We start from the raw sequence: 16,908 nt of genomic DNA on the forward strand, positions 1-16,908 counted from the left end.
TTTTAGCACCCCGTCGTACATGAGGTTCCATAATAGTGGGCCTAACACTGACCCTTGGGGTACTCCACTCGAAATAGAGTAGCTCTTGGTACCTTCGTCTATATCAAAAAGTAGCCTTCTGTTTTTAAAATAGCTCAATATAATGTTTATGAGGTATTCAGGGGCGTGTATTTCATCCAGGGCTTCGATTATGTGTGCCCATTTTGCCGAGTTGAACGCGTTCTTGACATCCAGGGTAATCATCGCGCAGTACTTTTTTGTGCCACCTTTCCATCTTTTGCCACTTACTGCACATTTCGCAGTATCAACGACTTCTCGTAGTGCGTCAATAGTGGATCTCTTTTTTATAAAGCCGTATTGTCTCTCTGATAATCCGCCGGCTTTCTGGATTGCTAACTCCAGGCGGTTTCTTATTATATTTTCGTACACTTTACCCATTGTGTCGAGCATACACAGTGGTCGGTACGATGAGGGTTCTTCCGGTGGTTTCTTTGGTTTTGGGGGCAGAACCAATCGCTGTATTTTCCATACGTCGGGGAACACCTCTTCCTTTATACACGTGTTGTACATTTTAGCGAACAGTTGGGGTTTTGAGCTTATAGCTTCCTTCAGGGCCCTGTTGGGTATCCCATCCAACCCAGGCGCTTTGGCGTTTTTGATTTTCCTTGCTATTGCCAACAGTTCGTCTTCCGTGACTAACGGGGGTGACTCTACAGCTTCCTTTCGTCGTTTGGCATATGAAATCCGGTCGTGTTTCGGGAATAGTGTTTCAACGACCTTTCCCATAAAAGAGGCATCTTTAGGTTGCTGCTGCTTGTTTTTAAATCTAGACATACATATTTTGTATGCTGTACCCTAAGGGTCAAGGTTTGCTTCCTTACACAGCTTCTCAAAACATGATTTTTTGCTTCGTGTAATTGCCGACTTCAGGAGCCTCTTGTAGCTTTTGAATTCCTCCCTAAGGCGATTTTCATTCGTTTCGCCCCAGTTACGCTGTAGACGCCGTCTAGCTGAGTGACAAAGCTTTCTCAGCATGGAAATTTCATCATTCCACCAATATACAGGCCGCCGCTTGTGGTGATGTGACGTTCTACGCATTGTTGCGTCGCATGCTGCCACGAGTTCTTTTGGAACTGCTGATACCAAGTGGGCGGCGCTGTCACCAGATGCCTTTGATGCACTCCAGACTAGGTAAAACAGGTCTGGGTCGAACTCTTGTTGTTTCCAACTTCGCCTTCGGGAGGGGTTTCTGCTAAGAAGCTCCTGCTCTCGGGAGTACGAAATATGTGCTATAATTGCCATGTGATCGCTGTTTATGTATATGTTGGACACTTCCCACTTAATGTGTCTGCTCAACGAATCGTTTGCAAACATAATGTCGATAATGGATCCTTTGTTTCCTTTTTGGTACGTGTTTCGCGTTCCACTGTTTATTATTGTTAAGTTCGTTTGACTTAGGAATTCTTGGACTAGGCGCCCGCGATGGTTTGTATATCTGCTGCCCCATGCAGTCGACCATGCGTTAAAATCCCCCGCTATTACAATTGGAGTTTTGCCTCTGGTTTCTAAAGACAGCCGTAAAAGGAAGTCTTCAAATTCTGTAATAGTTGCGCTGGGACGAGCATAGCAACTTACAAGATATATCCCTTGTATATTGGCCCATGTGAAGCAGTTATGAGCTTCTCTGGAGCTGGTCTTGAAAGGTTGGCCTTTGCAGGACCATATTGCTGCCTTACCAGATTTGTCTGCAGTCCATGTGCTTTCCGGACTCTGGGAGTATTGTTCACTTAGTAAAGCGACATCAATGTTCTCTTCTATGACTGTCTGTTCTAGCAAATCCTGAGCCGCTGCACAATGGTTAAGGTTTAGCTGTAGTATCCTCATTTATTTAGAGACTTCATCATCTCGATATACTTTGGGCAAGTCGTGCTCAATACTGAGTGCTCTCCTTTGCAGAGCATGCAGCTCGGAGCGTTTGTGCATGCCTTTGCTAAATGTCCCGCGGTTCCACAGCGTGTACAATGGGAAGATCTGTCTGTCGAGCTGCAGCAATTTCGCGCCATGTGACCCAGGTGGAAACACTTATAGCATCTGGGGACAGACGAAAATTCTCGAAGGCGACAGATCGACCACCCAATTTTTATTTTCGCTATTTTAAGTGCGGCCTTGGCATCTTGAGCACGCATGCATACAAGTGCTATTTGCGTGCCACTGCGCGTTTTTCGCATACTTTTCACACTCGATATCTCCAGACTTTCGATTTCGCACTCTCTTTTTAGTGCCGTGCAGATTTCTTCGGGAGTTGTAATTTCATCGAGGTCCTTGCACGTAATGGTGACGTTGTGGGTCTTGGGCTGTATCTTAGCCATTTCGCCAACCACCCCCTCCAGGGCGCTTTGGAAAGATTCGGCTTTCGTCTCTGCTCGATTTTTAAGTTCAATAAGTAGATCTCCTTTTAACGTTTTACGAATATGGGTTACATTTGAACCCAGTACTTCAAGTCCGCTGTCACTTTTAATTTTCCGCAGAATATCTGCATACGACACACCATCCTTCTTTGTTATGATTATGGCATCTGGTTTTGTTTTGATCTTCCTTTCCTTTTACAACGTCTACCCATCTAGTCGTATTATCCTCTTGGGTTAATTTTGCTGCTCCACTGTACGACAATTGCGGCTTTTCGTTTGCACTTTTTTGCTTTTTGGTAGGTGGTAAATCGCCTGGTGCTTCTCGCGTTCTTTTAGGGGTATTTTCATCTCTTCCAATGGTGGGTACATGCGATGGTTTCCCTATCATAACTCTTCTCGCTTGATTTCCCAGTTTTTCCATTTTGGCATGTAAAGTCCCTATGCTGCTTACTAAATCGCGCATAGCTTGATTTATATGCCTTTGTCCGGCCATCATCATTTCTAAACCTTTGATTTTTTTGCTCAGGATGCAAAAGATGCTAGCCGTTTCATCCTTTTCAGTCTCCTCATGTTTGCCCCCTTTGCTTTCTTGGCCAGCAGTATCTCCACGCTTATTTGGTTCAGCAGCGGCGGACTCCTCCTTTTTGCCATTGGGCGGCGTTATCATTATTTTGGAGTTCCTTCGGAAAGGATTCTCCGGTGTTAGCCCAATACTATTTTCGGAGGCCATATCCTCTGCGAAAGAATAGTTTGGGAACACCCTTTGTGGTATATGTTCTGACCTAAACTTAACTACTTAAATATTTTTAAATTTAAATTTTAAAACAAAAAAGATGGTTGGCAATGCCAAAACCAAGAGAAAGAACAGCTGATTTATTGTGTTTCCGGTGGTTGGCAATTCGCAAACCAAAAGGAAAACGAAAACACGAGGAGGGGAACAGCTGATCGATCAAAAAACGGCAGAACAAAAAAAATTTATTGAGTGCGCGTTAATTGAAGGGGAAAAGCTATATTTGCACAAAATTTGCCCAGAAAAACGGAAAGGTAAGTGCAAGTGAAATTTTTATGTTATTAAACAAAATCAATGTCTACTTATCTTTTCCTTTAGATTTGGTATCCACACATGCGGTTCACTATCTGGGATGTTTTACTCGAACAACCACTATTTTTTCACCACAAAAACTAGAAGTATTCACAATATAATGAGTGTGAGTTGTGTGACAAATGTTATGTGCGCTGAATGTTGTGTGGTGTGATGAATTTTGTGTTGAAGGGTGAGATGCCATGAAGTCGCATAGACACCAACAATTTAACGTCAAAATATGCCTTTGTGTAAAATGGCAACTACAACAGGGTTGCAATTTTATTTTTACGTGACATTGCACGCAAATATACATGGGTTTTGGTCTGACATATTTTACACCCCTTGCAAATATTTTTCTGCGTGCGTTTGTTGTTGTGCCGTTGTAAATCTGCAATTCTTGCACCATGCACCGTGTTTTGCAAGAGCAAGATAATACCCCTATGCATTTTCAAAGTGTTTAATTTACTATTTTAAACATTTTATCCAAAATGACAAAAGTAAATAAGTGTGTGGTCGGATGCGGGGGCGGACAGGCAGGTTAGTTAAAAAGTTAAAAAAACGAATATTTGTAATTATTATTTTTAAATTTAAACTTTGTGCATAATATTTTATGGAGTTCATATAAGTAGTACTTTTTAGAAATATGTAATTTACTAATATACGTACAAATTATTGTAATATGTTTCTAATTAAATAAAAATAAATATTTTATGGTACAAAATATTGATTGTAGTACTTAGTTTAGAAAAAATTTCAAAAGTTACAGTATTTTGTTAAGAAAATTGTTATTAGACCGGCATATATTACTTGTCATATTTAAAAAGAAATAATAGTTTAATTAGTAGAAAAGTGTAGCTATAGGAGTATTTGCTTAAATTAAAATAAATATAAATAAGATTTTGGTTGCAAGATGTAGGGTTTCTTTATTTGTATTTTTATTAGATATTTAATATGGCTGAGTTGTTTGGGTGTGGAACAGACCAAAATAAAACATCTGTTTGCCTGTGATGGGCACTTTTCCTTCAAAATGAAGTGGGGAAAAAGCTAAGGCTAATGGCTAACCCAGTTATAATTAAAAAAATGTTTTTAGTCTCAATTCAATTATGGGAATGGGTACGGAAGATTTTTCTTATCAAAATATTAATAATGGATCAGAATTTCTCGATAACGATAATAATTTAATGCTATTAGCATCCGTGGCAAAGGAAGCCCAGAAGGAAGTAGGGTTTTAAGGATAGCTAATTCCAGGGAAATAGGAAGTCAAACAAATTTAAGTTTGATATCATGAGCTCTTAGGGAACAGAAATTGGTGAAGGTAAATTTGTGTTTGAAAAATATATTAGAAGAAATGAAAAGGGAAATTAATTAGTTTAAATATCAGATAGAATATTTTGCACAGGAATAAAAATGAATAAAGAAGGAATTTAAGGAGAAAGAGGAACGTTTTGATTTAATAGGACACTTTTACTATATAGTAATTTTAATCCACAGATAATCGCCAAAGTGGGCAATAGTATAAAAAAAAAAAATTTTTAAACACTGGTTTTAGGTGTGTACTATCACCTCAAGCTTATAGACATCTTACACCAATTCTTAGGTTTCCGGATGAGAGGACTCTGGACTAGTTTGATTTGGAATGGCCCCGTGATCCAGGATGTAAAGCAGTAGCATTAGAAGTTTAGAATTGAGAAGTCGGGGACTTAGTCAGAAAGGCACTTAATGTCATATGCAATGTTTACCTAAATTTTATAAAATCGTAGAAGTTGAGGATTACGGCGATGAAAATCGCACGAGTAGAAGGTAATAGTGCGATGACTCTGATGGTCCAAGGAATTGGTGGAGCACCTTGGTGGAGCACCTCTGTCCCTGGTTCCTGTAAGGGGGATGTAACCAAAAACTATATTTTTGAGGTGCCAGCTATAAAACATAAGTCTTAATCCGTGCCATTTTGTTTGTGTTCAGGGTTCTAACTTTCTGAATTTAGCTAGGGTCTTAGGGGGAAGATGCGGCGACTAACAGAGGGTTTCAAGACCGAAACATACTATTGTAAAATACCCATATGTGATTTAGTGACGGATGCCCAGAAACTACTAAAATTCTGGAGGGAACACTTCTCCAGCCTGCTGAATGGTAGTAAGATATGGTCGACCGAAAGCATGCTCAACACAAAAGGGGAGACCCCATAATCTGAGAACTACAGTGGGGTAAGTCTTCTAAATATCGCATATAAGATTCTTTCGAGTGTATTGTGTGAAAGATGAAAGCCCACCGTCAACAAACTGATAAGCCTTCATCAGTGTTGCTATAGGCCTGGAAAATCAATAACCGAATACGAAAACGAGCTGTCTTCATGCCGCGATGTATCTCCGCAAAACTAATACGCCTGTATAAACTGACGTTGAGCAATACCAAAAGCTCCGTCAGGATCGGGAAGGACCTCTTCGAGCCGTTCGATACTAAACGAAGTTTCAGGCAAAGCGACTCCTTTTGCGATTTCTTCGATCTTCTCTTGGAGAAAACAATTCGACCTGGTACAATCTTCTATAAGGTGTACAGCTGCTGGCGTACGGCGATGATATTGATATCATTGACCTTAACACCCTCGCCGTTAGTTTTGCATTCCCCAAACTGTATACGGAAGCAAAGCAGATGTGTTTGGCAGTGAACGAGGGTAAGACGAAATATCTCCTGTCATCAAACAAACAGTCGTCGCACTCGCGACTAGGCTCTACTTCACTGTTGTCAGTCATAACTTCGAAGTTGTAGATAATTTCGTCTATATTAGAACCAGCATTAACAGCAACAACAATGTCAGCCTGGAAATCCAACGCTGAATAACTCTTGCCAGCAGGTGCTACTTTGGACTGAGTAGGCAAATGAGAAGTAAAGTCCTCTCTCGACGACGTAACACTCCACAATGATCCATTCCCAGCGGGATATGGTAGACATTGGTAAGCGAGCAAGGTAAACGATACAGCATGATTGTATCGCTTACCCCGACCGATGAAAATTAACATGGCGATGTCCTACGAAAAGTAACAGATCACCTTTTACGCTTACCATGGGACGAAGAATTCTTCGATGCCAAAGTAAACGAGGAATTCTTTGATGCCACAGTTAACGATGAATTCTTCGATGCCATAGTTAACGAAGATTTCTTTGATGCCAAAGTAAACGAAGAATTCTTCGATGCCACAGTTAACGATGAATTCTTCGATGCCACAGTTAACGAAGAATTCTTCGATGCCATAGTTCACGAAGAATTCTTTGATGCCAAGGTCAATAGGAAAAATTGCATATTCGTATGAAAATAAGTATTATGTGTACAAAAACTCACCTTATAGGCCACTCACACTTTTTGTTAAAAAGAAAAATGCACTAGATTCAATACAATCGTTATAAAGGTTTTATTTTATGCGAAATGCACTTAAAAATTGTTATAACAAAATGTGTTTAAATGAACCGAATTATTACAAATTTAAATAGTTTAAAAACGTTAAATACATATTATATGTATATGTATGTATGTATATATAAAATGATCAAAGGTTGAAAACAGTTTTAAAAACGTTAAATATACATATATACAGACGGGTAACTAGCGGAAAGAACCGGGATGCTGCCAAAGCGGAGATGTTGGTCGCTACTCATTTAGCCATTATGGTTTTCTTCTAATTTTGTGGCTGAGTCTCTTGCCGTTTTTTTTCAAGCAACGAGACTTGAAGAAACTGCGTTTGGCGAGTTTGATAACTTTTTGAATTTGGTGAATATACTCCAATTCGGTGAAGCCTTCAACTTTCACACATTCTACAAAAAAGTTGAAAGAGTATGTTTATAAATTTGAAGCTATGTCCTTCAATGTTAAAAACACGAAATACTTACCAAATAGTAACCAACTTTTTGCTTGATGATTTGACGAAATAATGAAAAAATTTACTTATAAATTTTATTCCATCAATTTGTATTTGTCGTTTTTCACGTACTTACTTGACTTGTAAATATGAACACAGTAGAATTTAGCCGCATAGCTTACTTTTATGCATTACCTGGTATCGAAGAATTCTAGATAGAATTTTCTTCGAAGTATTCTTCAAAGAAAAATGTAAGCGGGGAAACATTATTCCGCATAGCTTACTTTTATGCATTACCTGGTATCGAAGAATTGTACATAAAATTTTCTTCGAAGCATTCTTCAAAGAAAAATGTAAGCAGTGAACCATTATCCCGCTGGGTTATTAAATGAAGCCGGAAACAAAAATAGACAACAATTTTTATGATTCCATTGGTGTTTTTAATTAATTTTAACCTTAGCTTTATTAATTACAGTTTTGCGCTCGATGTAATATTAATATACTTATAATATCATAAAATAATATTTGGTCCAAAAACCCATAGGTTTTTTTTAAGCCTTCAATCGGAGGGGCATACTTTTTGTATATTCCGTTACAAAATTGGGAGGTATTGCGTTCCAAACTTCTTAAGTCCGTTCCCACAACTCATTTAACCTCTTAGGCAGATTAGAGTACTTTGCCAGCTGCCCCTTGACATGATTCCACATATTTTCTATCGGATTCACACCCGGTGAATGTGGGGCAATGTAAGGACCGAACAATTTTGATCTTTTACACAGTCTTTTTTTTTTTTTTTTTTTTTTTTTGTGCCGGAGGGGGAATCTTACATAGATACTGCTACTTTACTAGCAGTATGCACGATTCGTACTGCTCGCTAAAGGTGCACCTCATTCGGGACCACGCCCAGTCAGTATTACCTACTGTTCTGGACTTGCGAAACGGTACGCCTACGTACTAAACCCTAACTCCGTCTCCTTTAGCTTTACTGAGGCCCTGTGGGACCGCCGTTAGGCATTTCATCGCAGGGCAAGCTTAGCCTATGGGCTCACGTCGTTACAGCGATATTCGCTGCTCTAGATTCGCTCCTTCTTTGATGTTCTGCTCTTCTCAGGTCATGGAGAATCCTGGCTGCCATCTTCTTCACTAAATCCCACACATTCCTCGAGTGCAACATATAGTTCACTATATTATCTGGTGTTATTCGGTTGGATACTTCCTTTTCCAAAGATAGTCGCTCCTTTGTATATTTCCGACAGTGGAAAAATATGTGTTCTGCGTTCTCGCTGTTGCTACCACAGAACGAGCAAGCTACTCCTTCCTCGTGGCCGTACTTATGTAAGTACTCCCTGAAGCATCCATGCCCTGTTAAGAACTGCGTCATGTAATGATCTACCTCCCCGTGTTTTCGTTCCATCCATACTTGTATGTTACCGATTAAGCGGTATGTCCATCTCCCCTTGTTTGATGTATCCCAGCGTGTTTGCCATTCGTCTAAGCTGGCTTGCCGTTCTACTCTACGCTCTGCTCCCGTTAGTTTCCGGCCTGCGCTTTTACTTTTATCATAGATTCGCTTAAGTTCGAGAGCCATTATGTCTGGAGGCATAATTCCTGCTAGAACCCCGACAGCTTCCTTGGAAACCGTGCGAAACGCACTGACTATTCTGATAGCGCTCAACCGGAACACCGATTGTGCCACCCCAGCATACGTCTTATGTATTAATGCCGGCCCCCATACAGGCGCCGCATACATTATAATTGATTGGCTCACCTTGGCCAGAAGAGCTCTCCTGCTCTGTTTCGGTCCTCCAATGTTTGCCATTATCCTTGATAAGGCCATGTTTACACGCGCCGCTTTTTCACACGCTTTTTCAACATGCATTTTGTAGTTGAGCCTCGCATCAATCGTTACACCAAGGTATTTCACGGCGGATTGTGTTGTAATGTTGTGCCCGTCTATGTTAAGCGAAATAGTTTCCAGTTTTTTCCTGCTAGTTATAAGAACTGCTTCCGTTTTGTGGCCGGCAAGTTCGAGTTTTGCACTCGTTAGCCACTGTTTTATCCTCAGGACAGTATCACTACAAATACTTTGTATTTGATGGAGCTCCTTAGCTACTATTGTCACAGCAATATCATCTGCGTATCCAATTATTTGCACTTCTTTCGGCAGAGGGAGGCGCAATATTTCATCATATAGTGCATTCCACAGGAGTGGGCCAAGCACAGATCCTTGCGGCACACCACCCGTTACCCTATACTTTTTTGGTCCTTCGTCAGTGTCATAGAGCAGGATCCTATCGGCCAGATAACTTTGTATGACGTACAACAAATAGCTCGGAGTTTTTTTAAGCACTAATGCACGCATTATATGGGGCCAATGGGCCGAGTTAAAGGCGTTTCTCACATCAAATGTGACGACCGCACAGTATTCTTTGTTCCCGTACATCCACCTGTCTCCTTCAATAGCCTTTTCTGCTATACCAGCAACTTTCTTGATAGCATCAAGAGTTGAGCGCCTTTTACGAAAACCATATTGGTTATCAGAGAGACCACCATCTCCTTCTAAATGATTTTCTAGACGGGTACAGATTATCCGCTCTAGGATTTTGCCCATTGTATCGATCATACAGAGCGGTCGATAGGAACTTGGTTCTCCTGCCGGTTTGTTTGGCTTCTGTAGTAGCACCAGCCGTTGAACTTTCCAGATTTTTGGAAACACTCCTTCACGAAGGCTACGCGTGTATAAATCCGAAAATGGCTGTGGATGGTAGCTGATGGCAATTTTAAGCGCCCTATTCGGAATACCATCCAATCCTGGTGCTTTGCTATTTTTAAAGCGCTCAGCAGCTTGAACAACTTCCTGCTCGGTGATTTCTGGCACATCTGCGGCTTCTTCGCGATAATAGTTTCCTTCTTCTTGATTTTGTTGTGGGAACAGGGTTTCTACCACATTTTTGAGTAATGAAGGGCATGTAGGCGCTTGACATTTGCCACCTTTAATCCTTGACATTACAATCTTATACGCTGCTCCCCACGGATTTTCGTCCACTTTTTCGCATAATTCTTTGAAACATGTCATTTTGCTCTTTTTAATCGCCTTTTTTAGGTCGTTGCGTTTCTTTTTAAATGCTTCTCGCAGGCTGTCACAATTTAAGCTGCCTATGTTTCGTTGAAAACGGCGCCTCGCTTTGTGACTTTCACTTCTCAGAGATTCGATTTCTCGATTCCACCAGTAAGCAGGCTTTCTCTGTGCGGCTGTCCTCTTTTTATTCATAGCGGCATCACAGGCTTTGCTAATGTGTTGTACCATTAATTTAGCCTGCTGGTCTATGTCATCACATTCGTTTACGTTTAAGTTTTCATCCAGCATTAACTTATAAAGCTCCTCATCTAGGGTTTCAATTCTCCACCCCTTGGACTGCACCTTTTGGTGGCAAACATTTCGCTGTTGCACACTCTTGCTGATACTTAACATTATAGCTAAATGGTCACTTTGGGTATACATGTCGCATATCCGCCAGTCTATATATCGATATAGTACCCTGTTGGCAAAAGATATATCTATAATAGAGCCACGCCCATTCTTCTCGAAGGTGTTTTGTCTTCCTGTGTTAAGCAGTACTACGTCTAGAACACTAAATGCTTTAAGTAATGCGCTACCTCTCAGATTTGTATTTTTGCTGCCCCATTCTAGCGCCCAGGCATTAAAGTCACCTGCAATTATATTAGGTGTAGTTGTCATCGCATCCTTTACCAAGTCGTCAAGTATTTTTTCATATTCAGCATGTGGTATACTTGGCGGTATATAGCAGCTGTAGAAATAAATTCCCCATATTTTGGCTCTTGTATAGTATGCCTTGCCAATTAGTGGTATGTCTTGCATCATCTTATCTCCGCATGCCCATATTGCAACCTTTTTTGTGGTGTCGGAAATCCACTTGTCAGAGTCTTTATTTTTATACTGTTCACAGATTAATGCAACGTCTATTTCATTTTCGTATATGTTTTGCGTCAAGAGATCCTGGGCCGCTTCGCAGTGGTTCAGGTTTATTTGTAATATTTTCATCTTTTAGGTTTTTTGAGCGCTGCTGTATATATGGGGCATCTCCGGCTTCCTATCTGATGGTCTATGTTTGGCCTTCCACTGTGTTTACATGCCTTGCAGGAAGGATTGTTAACACAATCTTTGGCGAAATGACCCTCCTCTCCGCATTTAATACAGCACTTGCTCCTGTCTTCTGGGTTGCTGCATGCTTTCGCCACATGTCCATACTCTAAGCATCTGAAACATTTCTTCAGCTGCGCTTTTTCCCTAATTCTGCAGATTGTCCAGCCGATTTTTATCTTTTGTGCTGCCAGTAAGTGCTTTGCTTCCTGTGCCTGAAGGCTTATGATAGCTTTTTGCGTGCCTGCATATGCTGGTCTGATGTTTTTAATGCACTCTACACTAAATAGACGCAGCTCTTCAAATTCTGTACGAATTGCCTGTGCTATATCCTCTTTCGTCGTGATATCGTCCAAGTCTCGCACTTCCACTGTAATTTCCTGCGTTAGCGATCTTATTTGTGCCTGATCTCCTAGTATCTTCACTATCTCGTCTCTATATTCCTTAGTACTTCCTGTCTGCGCTTTCTTTAGCTCCAACAGTATCTCACCTTTAGCTGTCTTTTTAATTCGCGAGACATTTTCCCCAAGCACTTGCAGATTTTCATTCTGCTTAACCGCCCGAAGTATGTCTGCGTAAGACATATCACCAGTTTTTGCGATAACAATTGCTTCTGGTCGAGGGCGTGGTACGGCGTTTTCCTTCTTCTTGCTTTTATTTTTGTGGGATTTACTTGGTATCGTGATCCAGGTATCTTCCCTTGTCGCGTCCTTTTCTCCTCCCCCGAGATTTCTTTCTACTGCTTTCACAAATGGTCCGTCATGCGTCGTTTTAGTCCTTTTTGGAGGGGTTCGTCGCTTTGTCTGCGTGTCACGTGGTCTCTTCGGTGTGACTTCAGCAGTCGTCTGCTCCATAACTACTCTTCTTGCTAAGTTGGCTTCCCGTTGTCTATTATGGTCATCTTGTGCACGGGTGTAGAGCTTCACTATTTCGCCAAGCAGTTCCCTAATGGGATTGTTGATAGTGCGCTGTGGCGGATGCATCATATCCTTTAGCTTTTTTATCATATCTCCCAGTTCACACATATGATCACGTTTCGACTCTGCTTCTTCCAGTATCGGGGTGTTCTCCTGAAGCGTTGGAGGTGACGATTTCGACCTCACTGGTCTTTGTGCGGAGAGCACCTTCACGGGCGATCTAGCCAAACGCGAGGCTTTTTTAAAGGGATCTACTCCTGTCATCGTAAGTTGGCTTATGACACCGCTAAACTTGTTGCTGCTATTGTTGTTGTTTTGTGTTTTTTCATTTATTGTCTCCATTTATCAGTTTAACCAGCGCATCGTGTGCAGGGGGGCGGGCCGAAATAGACAGGAACGGGTATACCCTCGGGGGCTATGCCCCTACCCCAGTTCCCTGAGGCCTGTCCTACGCTTTACCGGTTCCGGTAAACTCGGACGAACCGGCGCTCGCCCGGAGCAACGCAGTCTACTAGTTCTGCGCCCAATGTACACTTCCTGACCAGGGCCCGAAGGGGCTGGTTCCTGATTCACATCGTGGCTGACACTTCGGCAGAGCTGACTCACATCACCCTCTCCACACCACCAGTGAAAACAGCTGGTGATGCTTCTAGGGACTCCCAGTGCGCCCCGGTATGGACCGGTCTTATTTACAGCCGCACCTAACATGGTGAACAGACGCTGACCAGGAAGCCGCTCACTTTGAGTCCGTCGCGCCTGGATTTTGATCGGTCACCTATATTAGAGAGGCGGCAACTATTCGCCTCTGTCGCAAGAGTTTCATCGGCTTGGCTGGCTTTTATACCGCATCCTCCACTCCTGCCGCTCCTCGTCGGGGGTTGCTTATTCGTTTTAACTTATTTCGCAACTAACCTGCTACTACAGGCCGTCCGGCTATCCGCGACCTGCCGACCCCCCCGGTAGCTTAGAGCTCAGCTGGGATGCCTGATCCCGTAGGATCTAAAATCCTACCAACGGGTTACACAGTCTTGTACAAGGCGATCCGTGTGTCGTTGGCTTGCTGAAATATAACTTTTTCAGCACAAATCTTCGATGAGTGTCGGCAAATTTTGTTGTACAATGCTTGGATAGTGCATGATACTATCAATGCGTATCAGAGGACCTACACCATTTCTGGTGGTTCACCCCCAAACCATGACTGACCCGCCACCATGCTTTACAGTGTGGGACACATGGTTTGGTTTAATCGTGTTTGGGTCTCATGTATAGTATCATCAACTCCATGAGATTGATAAAGATTAATTTTTGTCTTTTCCATGAAAATAAAAAATAAAGTAAATATCTTTATAATTAAAAAAAATTTAAATTTACTATGTCCCAATCTTTTTCAGTCCAATCCTCATGTCTTGCAACAAAATCGGGCCGTAACCGTGCATGTATTTTTGTCAACATAGGTTTTTTTTTCTTTTCTGAGACTTTAGGATCAATTTTTTTATGAACAACGTTTTTTTCGTCGTCTTCAGAGTTGCCGCGGGTGTTACCGCATTGTCCGAAGTGACCAATTGCGCGAGATAGTGGCATTGTCGGTCCTTCCTTTGTTGTTGAACGTGGTTTTCACGCATTTTAACTTATACGGTCATATATGTACATAGATTGCTCCTCCTTTAATAACTTTAATATTTTCTGCTTAATTTCTGGCTGCTGTGTCGCGTTTGTGACTGTTCAGCTCTATTATCACATAACAACTAAAAAAATTCCCGCGTTCTCATCGCAATTACAAAAAATAGCGGTAATAAACGCTCACATGACGCGCGAGGATAACTGGAACATTTGAGTTATTCCTAATTTTCGCTATGCACACTAGTTTATTGTTGTTTGGTACTTTTACAGTACAGGAAAAATATGATGTCTACACACAAAATTTGAAAAGAAAAAAATTAAGTTACAGTTCTAATTGGTGGAATTGGTGGACTTAGTTGAAATCAAAGCGCCTTTAACTTGTGACAGTATTCCTTGTCACTGTATAAAATTGCTTGGATTTCGATCATTTGGTTAAAGTTTTACACCTTGAAGTATTTCCCTGGCATTGATTCTTGCAAGTTGCAAAAGTATAAAATGTTCGGTTGAACCCGAACTTAGTTCTTTCTTACTTGTTTTTAATAAAGAATGTTGCCAAGCCTGTCAGTTTTTCTTTACACTTTGCCGCAAATAAATTTAGAATGGTATTACTGCATCGAAAGCCTGGATCCCAGGTCAGTGTGGAACTTGAATCCGAACTAAACCTCCTACCGTCCTGTACCGTTCCCCCCGGTCCCACCGTCAAGTATTACGTCGGGAGGATGGTTGAGTGACACTCATATGTACGTAATGGTCCAAATGCAGTCAGTTAGAAGTTGCATTTACTTGGCCCCACCTCTGTTGGTCTGATAAAGTCTCATTGTACATTGTTCGTCGCCAACCCTTCCCGTCACGTCAATGTTAGTGTGTTTGGGTCGTGGTTGTTCGTCACATTTAACCGCTCTCTTCTCCGCCGCTGTTCGCTACCACGTTGGGATTTCATAACCCTGGCTGCCACTTCGCAAGCAGCTTTCCACTTTTCTACCGATTCACCGATTCCATTTGGTTTACCAAGTTATCCGGAGTTGGGTCTAGACCGAAAGCATTTTTTAAGTGTTGCCTCTCATGATTATATTTCGGGCAATAGAAAAATGTGTGTTCTATATCGCATGTGTCGTTGTTTTCGTGTCCGAATCGTTTCAAATATGCTTTGAAGCAGCCATATCCTGTGAGGATTTGAGTTAATAGAAAACCTACCTCACCATGCGGTCTGTTTAACCATGGTTCAACGTTGGGGATCAGTCGGAATGTTCACCGCCAATATTCGGTTTCTTGCCAACGATTTTGCCATTGATTCACCGTTTCTGCTCTTGGAATTTTTTTCAGTGTATTATGCGGTAACCTGTCATTTGTAAGACATTGAATTTCGCCTCGATCTTGCTCTCCGCTAGGGTCAGTCCGTTAGTTTCGAGCCAACCGCTTATTAATGTTATTGCCCTGTTGGTAATCGTAACTAAATCGTGTATGTGCTTTGCTATAACCACAACAGCGATATCGTCTGCGAACCCAATGATGTGTACGTTTTCCGGTACTTTGAGTCGCAGTACTCCGTCATACATTATATTCCAGAGGAGGGGCCCGAGTACAGATCCCTGTGGCACTCCCTCGGAGATTTTATATTTTTTGTAGCCCTGGTCTGTGTTATAGCATAGGGTCCTATCGTTGAAGTAACTGACTATCAGGTTGTAGAGATATGCCGGTATGTGGTAGAAGTTCTTTAATGCACTTAGACTACTTGGCCATGATGCTGTATTGAAGGCATTTCTGACACCGAGGGTTGCAACCATACAATACGGATGGTGCCATCTTTCCATATTTTCCCACTAATGGCCTTTTCTGCCAGTATCTTCACTAGGGTCACCGCTGTGATTGTTGATCTAGCCTTCCTAATTCCAAATTGGTTTGGGGTTAAACCGCCGGCGTCGTCAATGGCCTTACTTAAGCGTTGATAAATGATCCGCTCAAGAATTTTTCCCGCAGAATCCAACATGCAGAGTGGTCGATAGTGAGACGGGTCTGGCAGAGGTTTGTTGAGTTTTGGCAGTAATATTAGGTGTTGCCTTTTCCAGATTGTTGGGAAACAGCCATCCTGCATACATAAATTGAAAAGAGCTCTAAATGGGTCAATGTTCCTAGAAATCGCTGATTTAAGCGCTATATTTGGGATGCCATCTGGTTCTGAGGCTTTACATGGGTCGAGCCGGTCGCATGCCTCTATGACCTCTTCGTTCGTTACTTCTGGTAACACCCCTCTTTGTTGCACCACCACGATCTCTCGAGGTGGTTGTGGTCGGGTCGGGAAAAGAACTGAAACAATTCTGTTAAGGGTTGTAGAGGAGGTTGGCATTTGACCTCGAATGCGTAGTTTCCCCATTACGGTCTTGTATGCGAGCCCCCAGGCATTGTTTTCAGCATCGTCACAGAGTTTGAGAAAATATTCCTGTTTACTGTTTTTGATAGTCTGTTTCAACAGCTTTCGCTTGGCCTTGAAACTTGCTTGTAGAGAGTTGTATTCGTGTGTTTTTTTTTTTTTTTTTTTTTTTTTTTTTTTTTTTTTTTTTGGTTTATAGTAGGGGGAAGCATCGAAAGCCGGAGTGCGGAACTTTAATCCGCTATACCTAACCTACTCCTAACTCAAGACTCTCCCACGGAACCACCGATTAAGTATTACTTTGTGGGAGGAACAAGACACTTAAGTCTCCTCTATTGCGCGGACTGACGGACGCCTAACTTGTTCAAAAAATCTCAGTTTTGTCATTATGGATGCTGACGCTTCGCTGACAGCTTTGGATTTATCAGTCGACTGACACATGAGTGTCGTTAAATTATCGACCGTAAAACTACCACCTAGTGTGGTTTTTAGCTTTTC

General features: G+C 41.7%; 1 protein-coding gene and 1 long non-coding RNA gene across 2 annotated transcripts; both read right to left on the reverse strand.

The window, feature by feature from the left end:
• Nucleotides 1–6,416: 6,416 nt before the first annotated feature.
• On the reverse strand, nucleotides 6,417–8,120 carry LOC125775716 (uncharacterized). The gene is made up of 2 exons (XR_007421323.1): nucleotides 7,375–8,120; nucleotides 6,417–7,299 (listed from the first exon to the last, which is right to left on the reverse strand). It is a non-coding gene; the product is annotated as an uncharacterized LOC125775716 (long non-coding RNA).
• A 1,143-nt stretch (nucleotides 8,121–9,263) lies between these two features.
• On the reverse strand, nucleotides 9,264–12,764 carry LOC125777805 (uncharacterized). Its single transcript, XM_049453514.1, has 3 exons — nucleotides 11,495–12,764; nucleotides 9,745–11,369; nucleotides 9,264–9,296 (listed from the first exon to the last, which is right to left on the reverse strand). Exons 1-3 carry the CDS (start codon nucleotides 12,762–12,764, stop codon nucleotides 9,264–9,266), a joined length of 2,928 nt encoding a protein of 975 aa, XP_049309471.1.
• Between the last annotated feature and the right edge of the window lie 4,144 nt (nucleotides 12,765–16,908).

Source organism: Bactrocera dorsalis, chromosome 1 (genome assembly GCF_023373825.1).
Source record: "Bactrocera dorsalis isolate Fly_Bdor chromosome 1, ASM2337382v1, whole genome shotgun sequence".
Taxonomy (NCBI): Eukaryota; Metazoa; Arthropoda; class Insecta; order Diptera; family Tephritidae; genus Bactrocera; species Bactrocera dorsalis.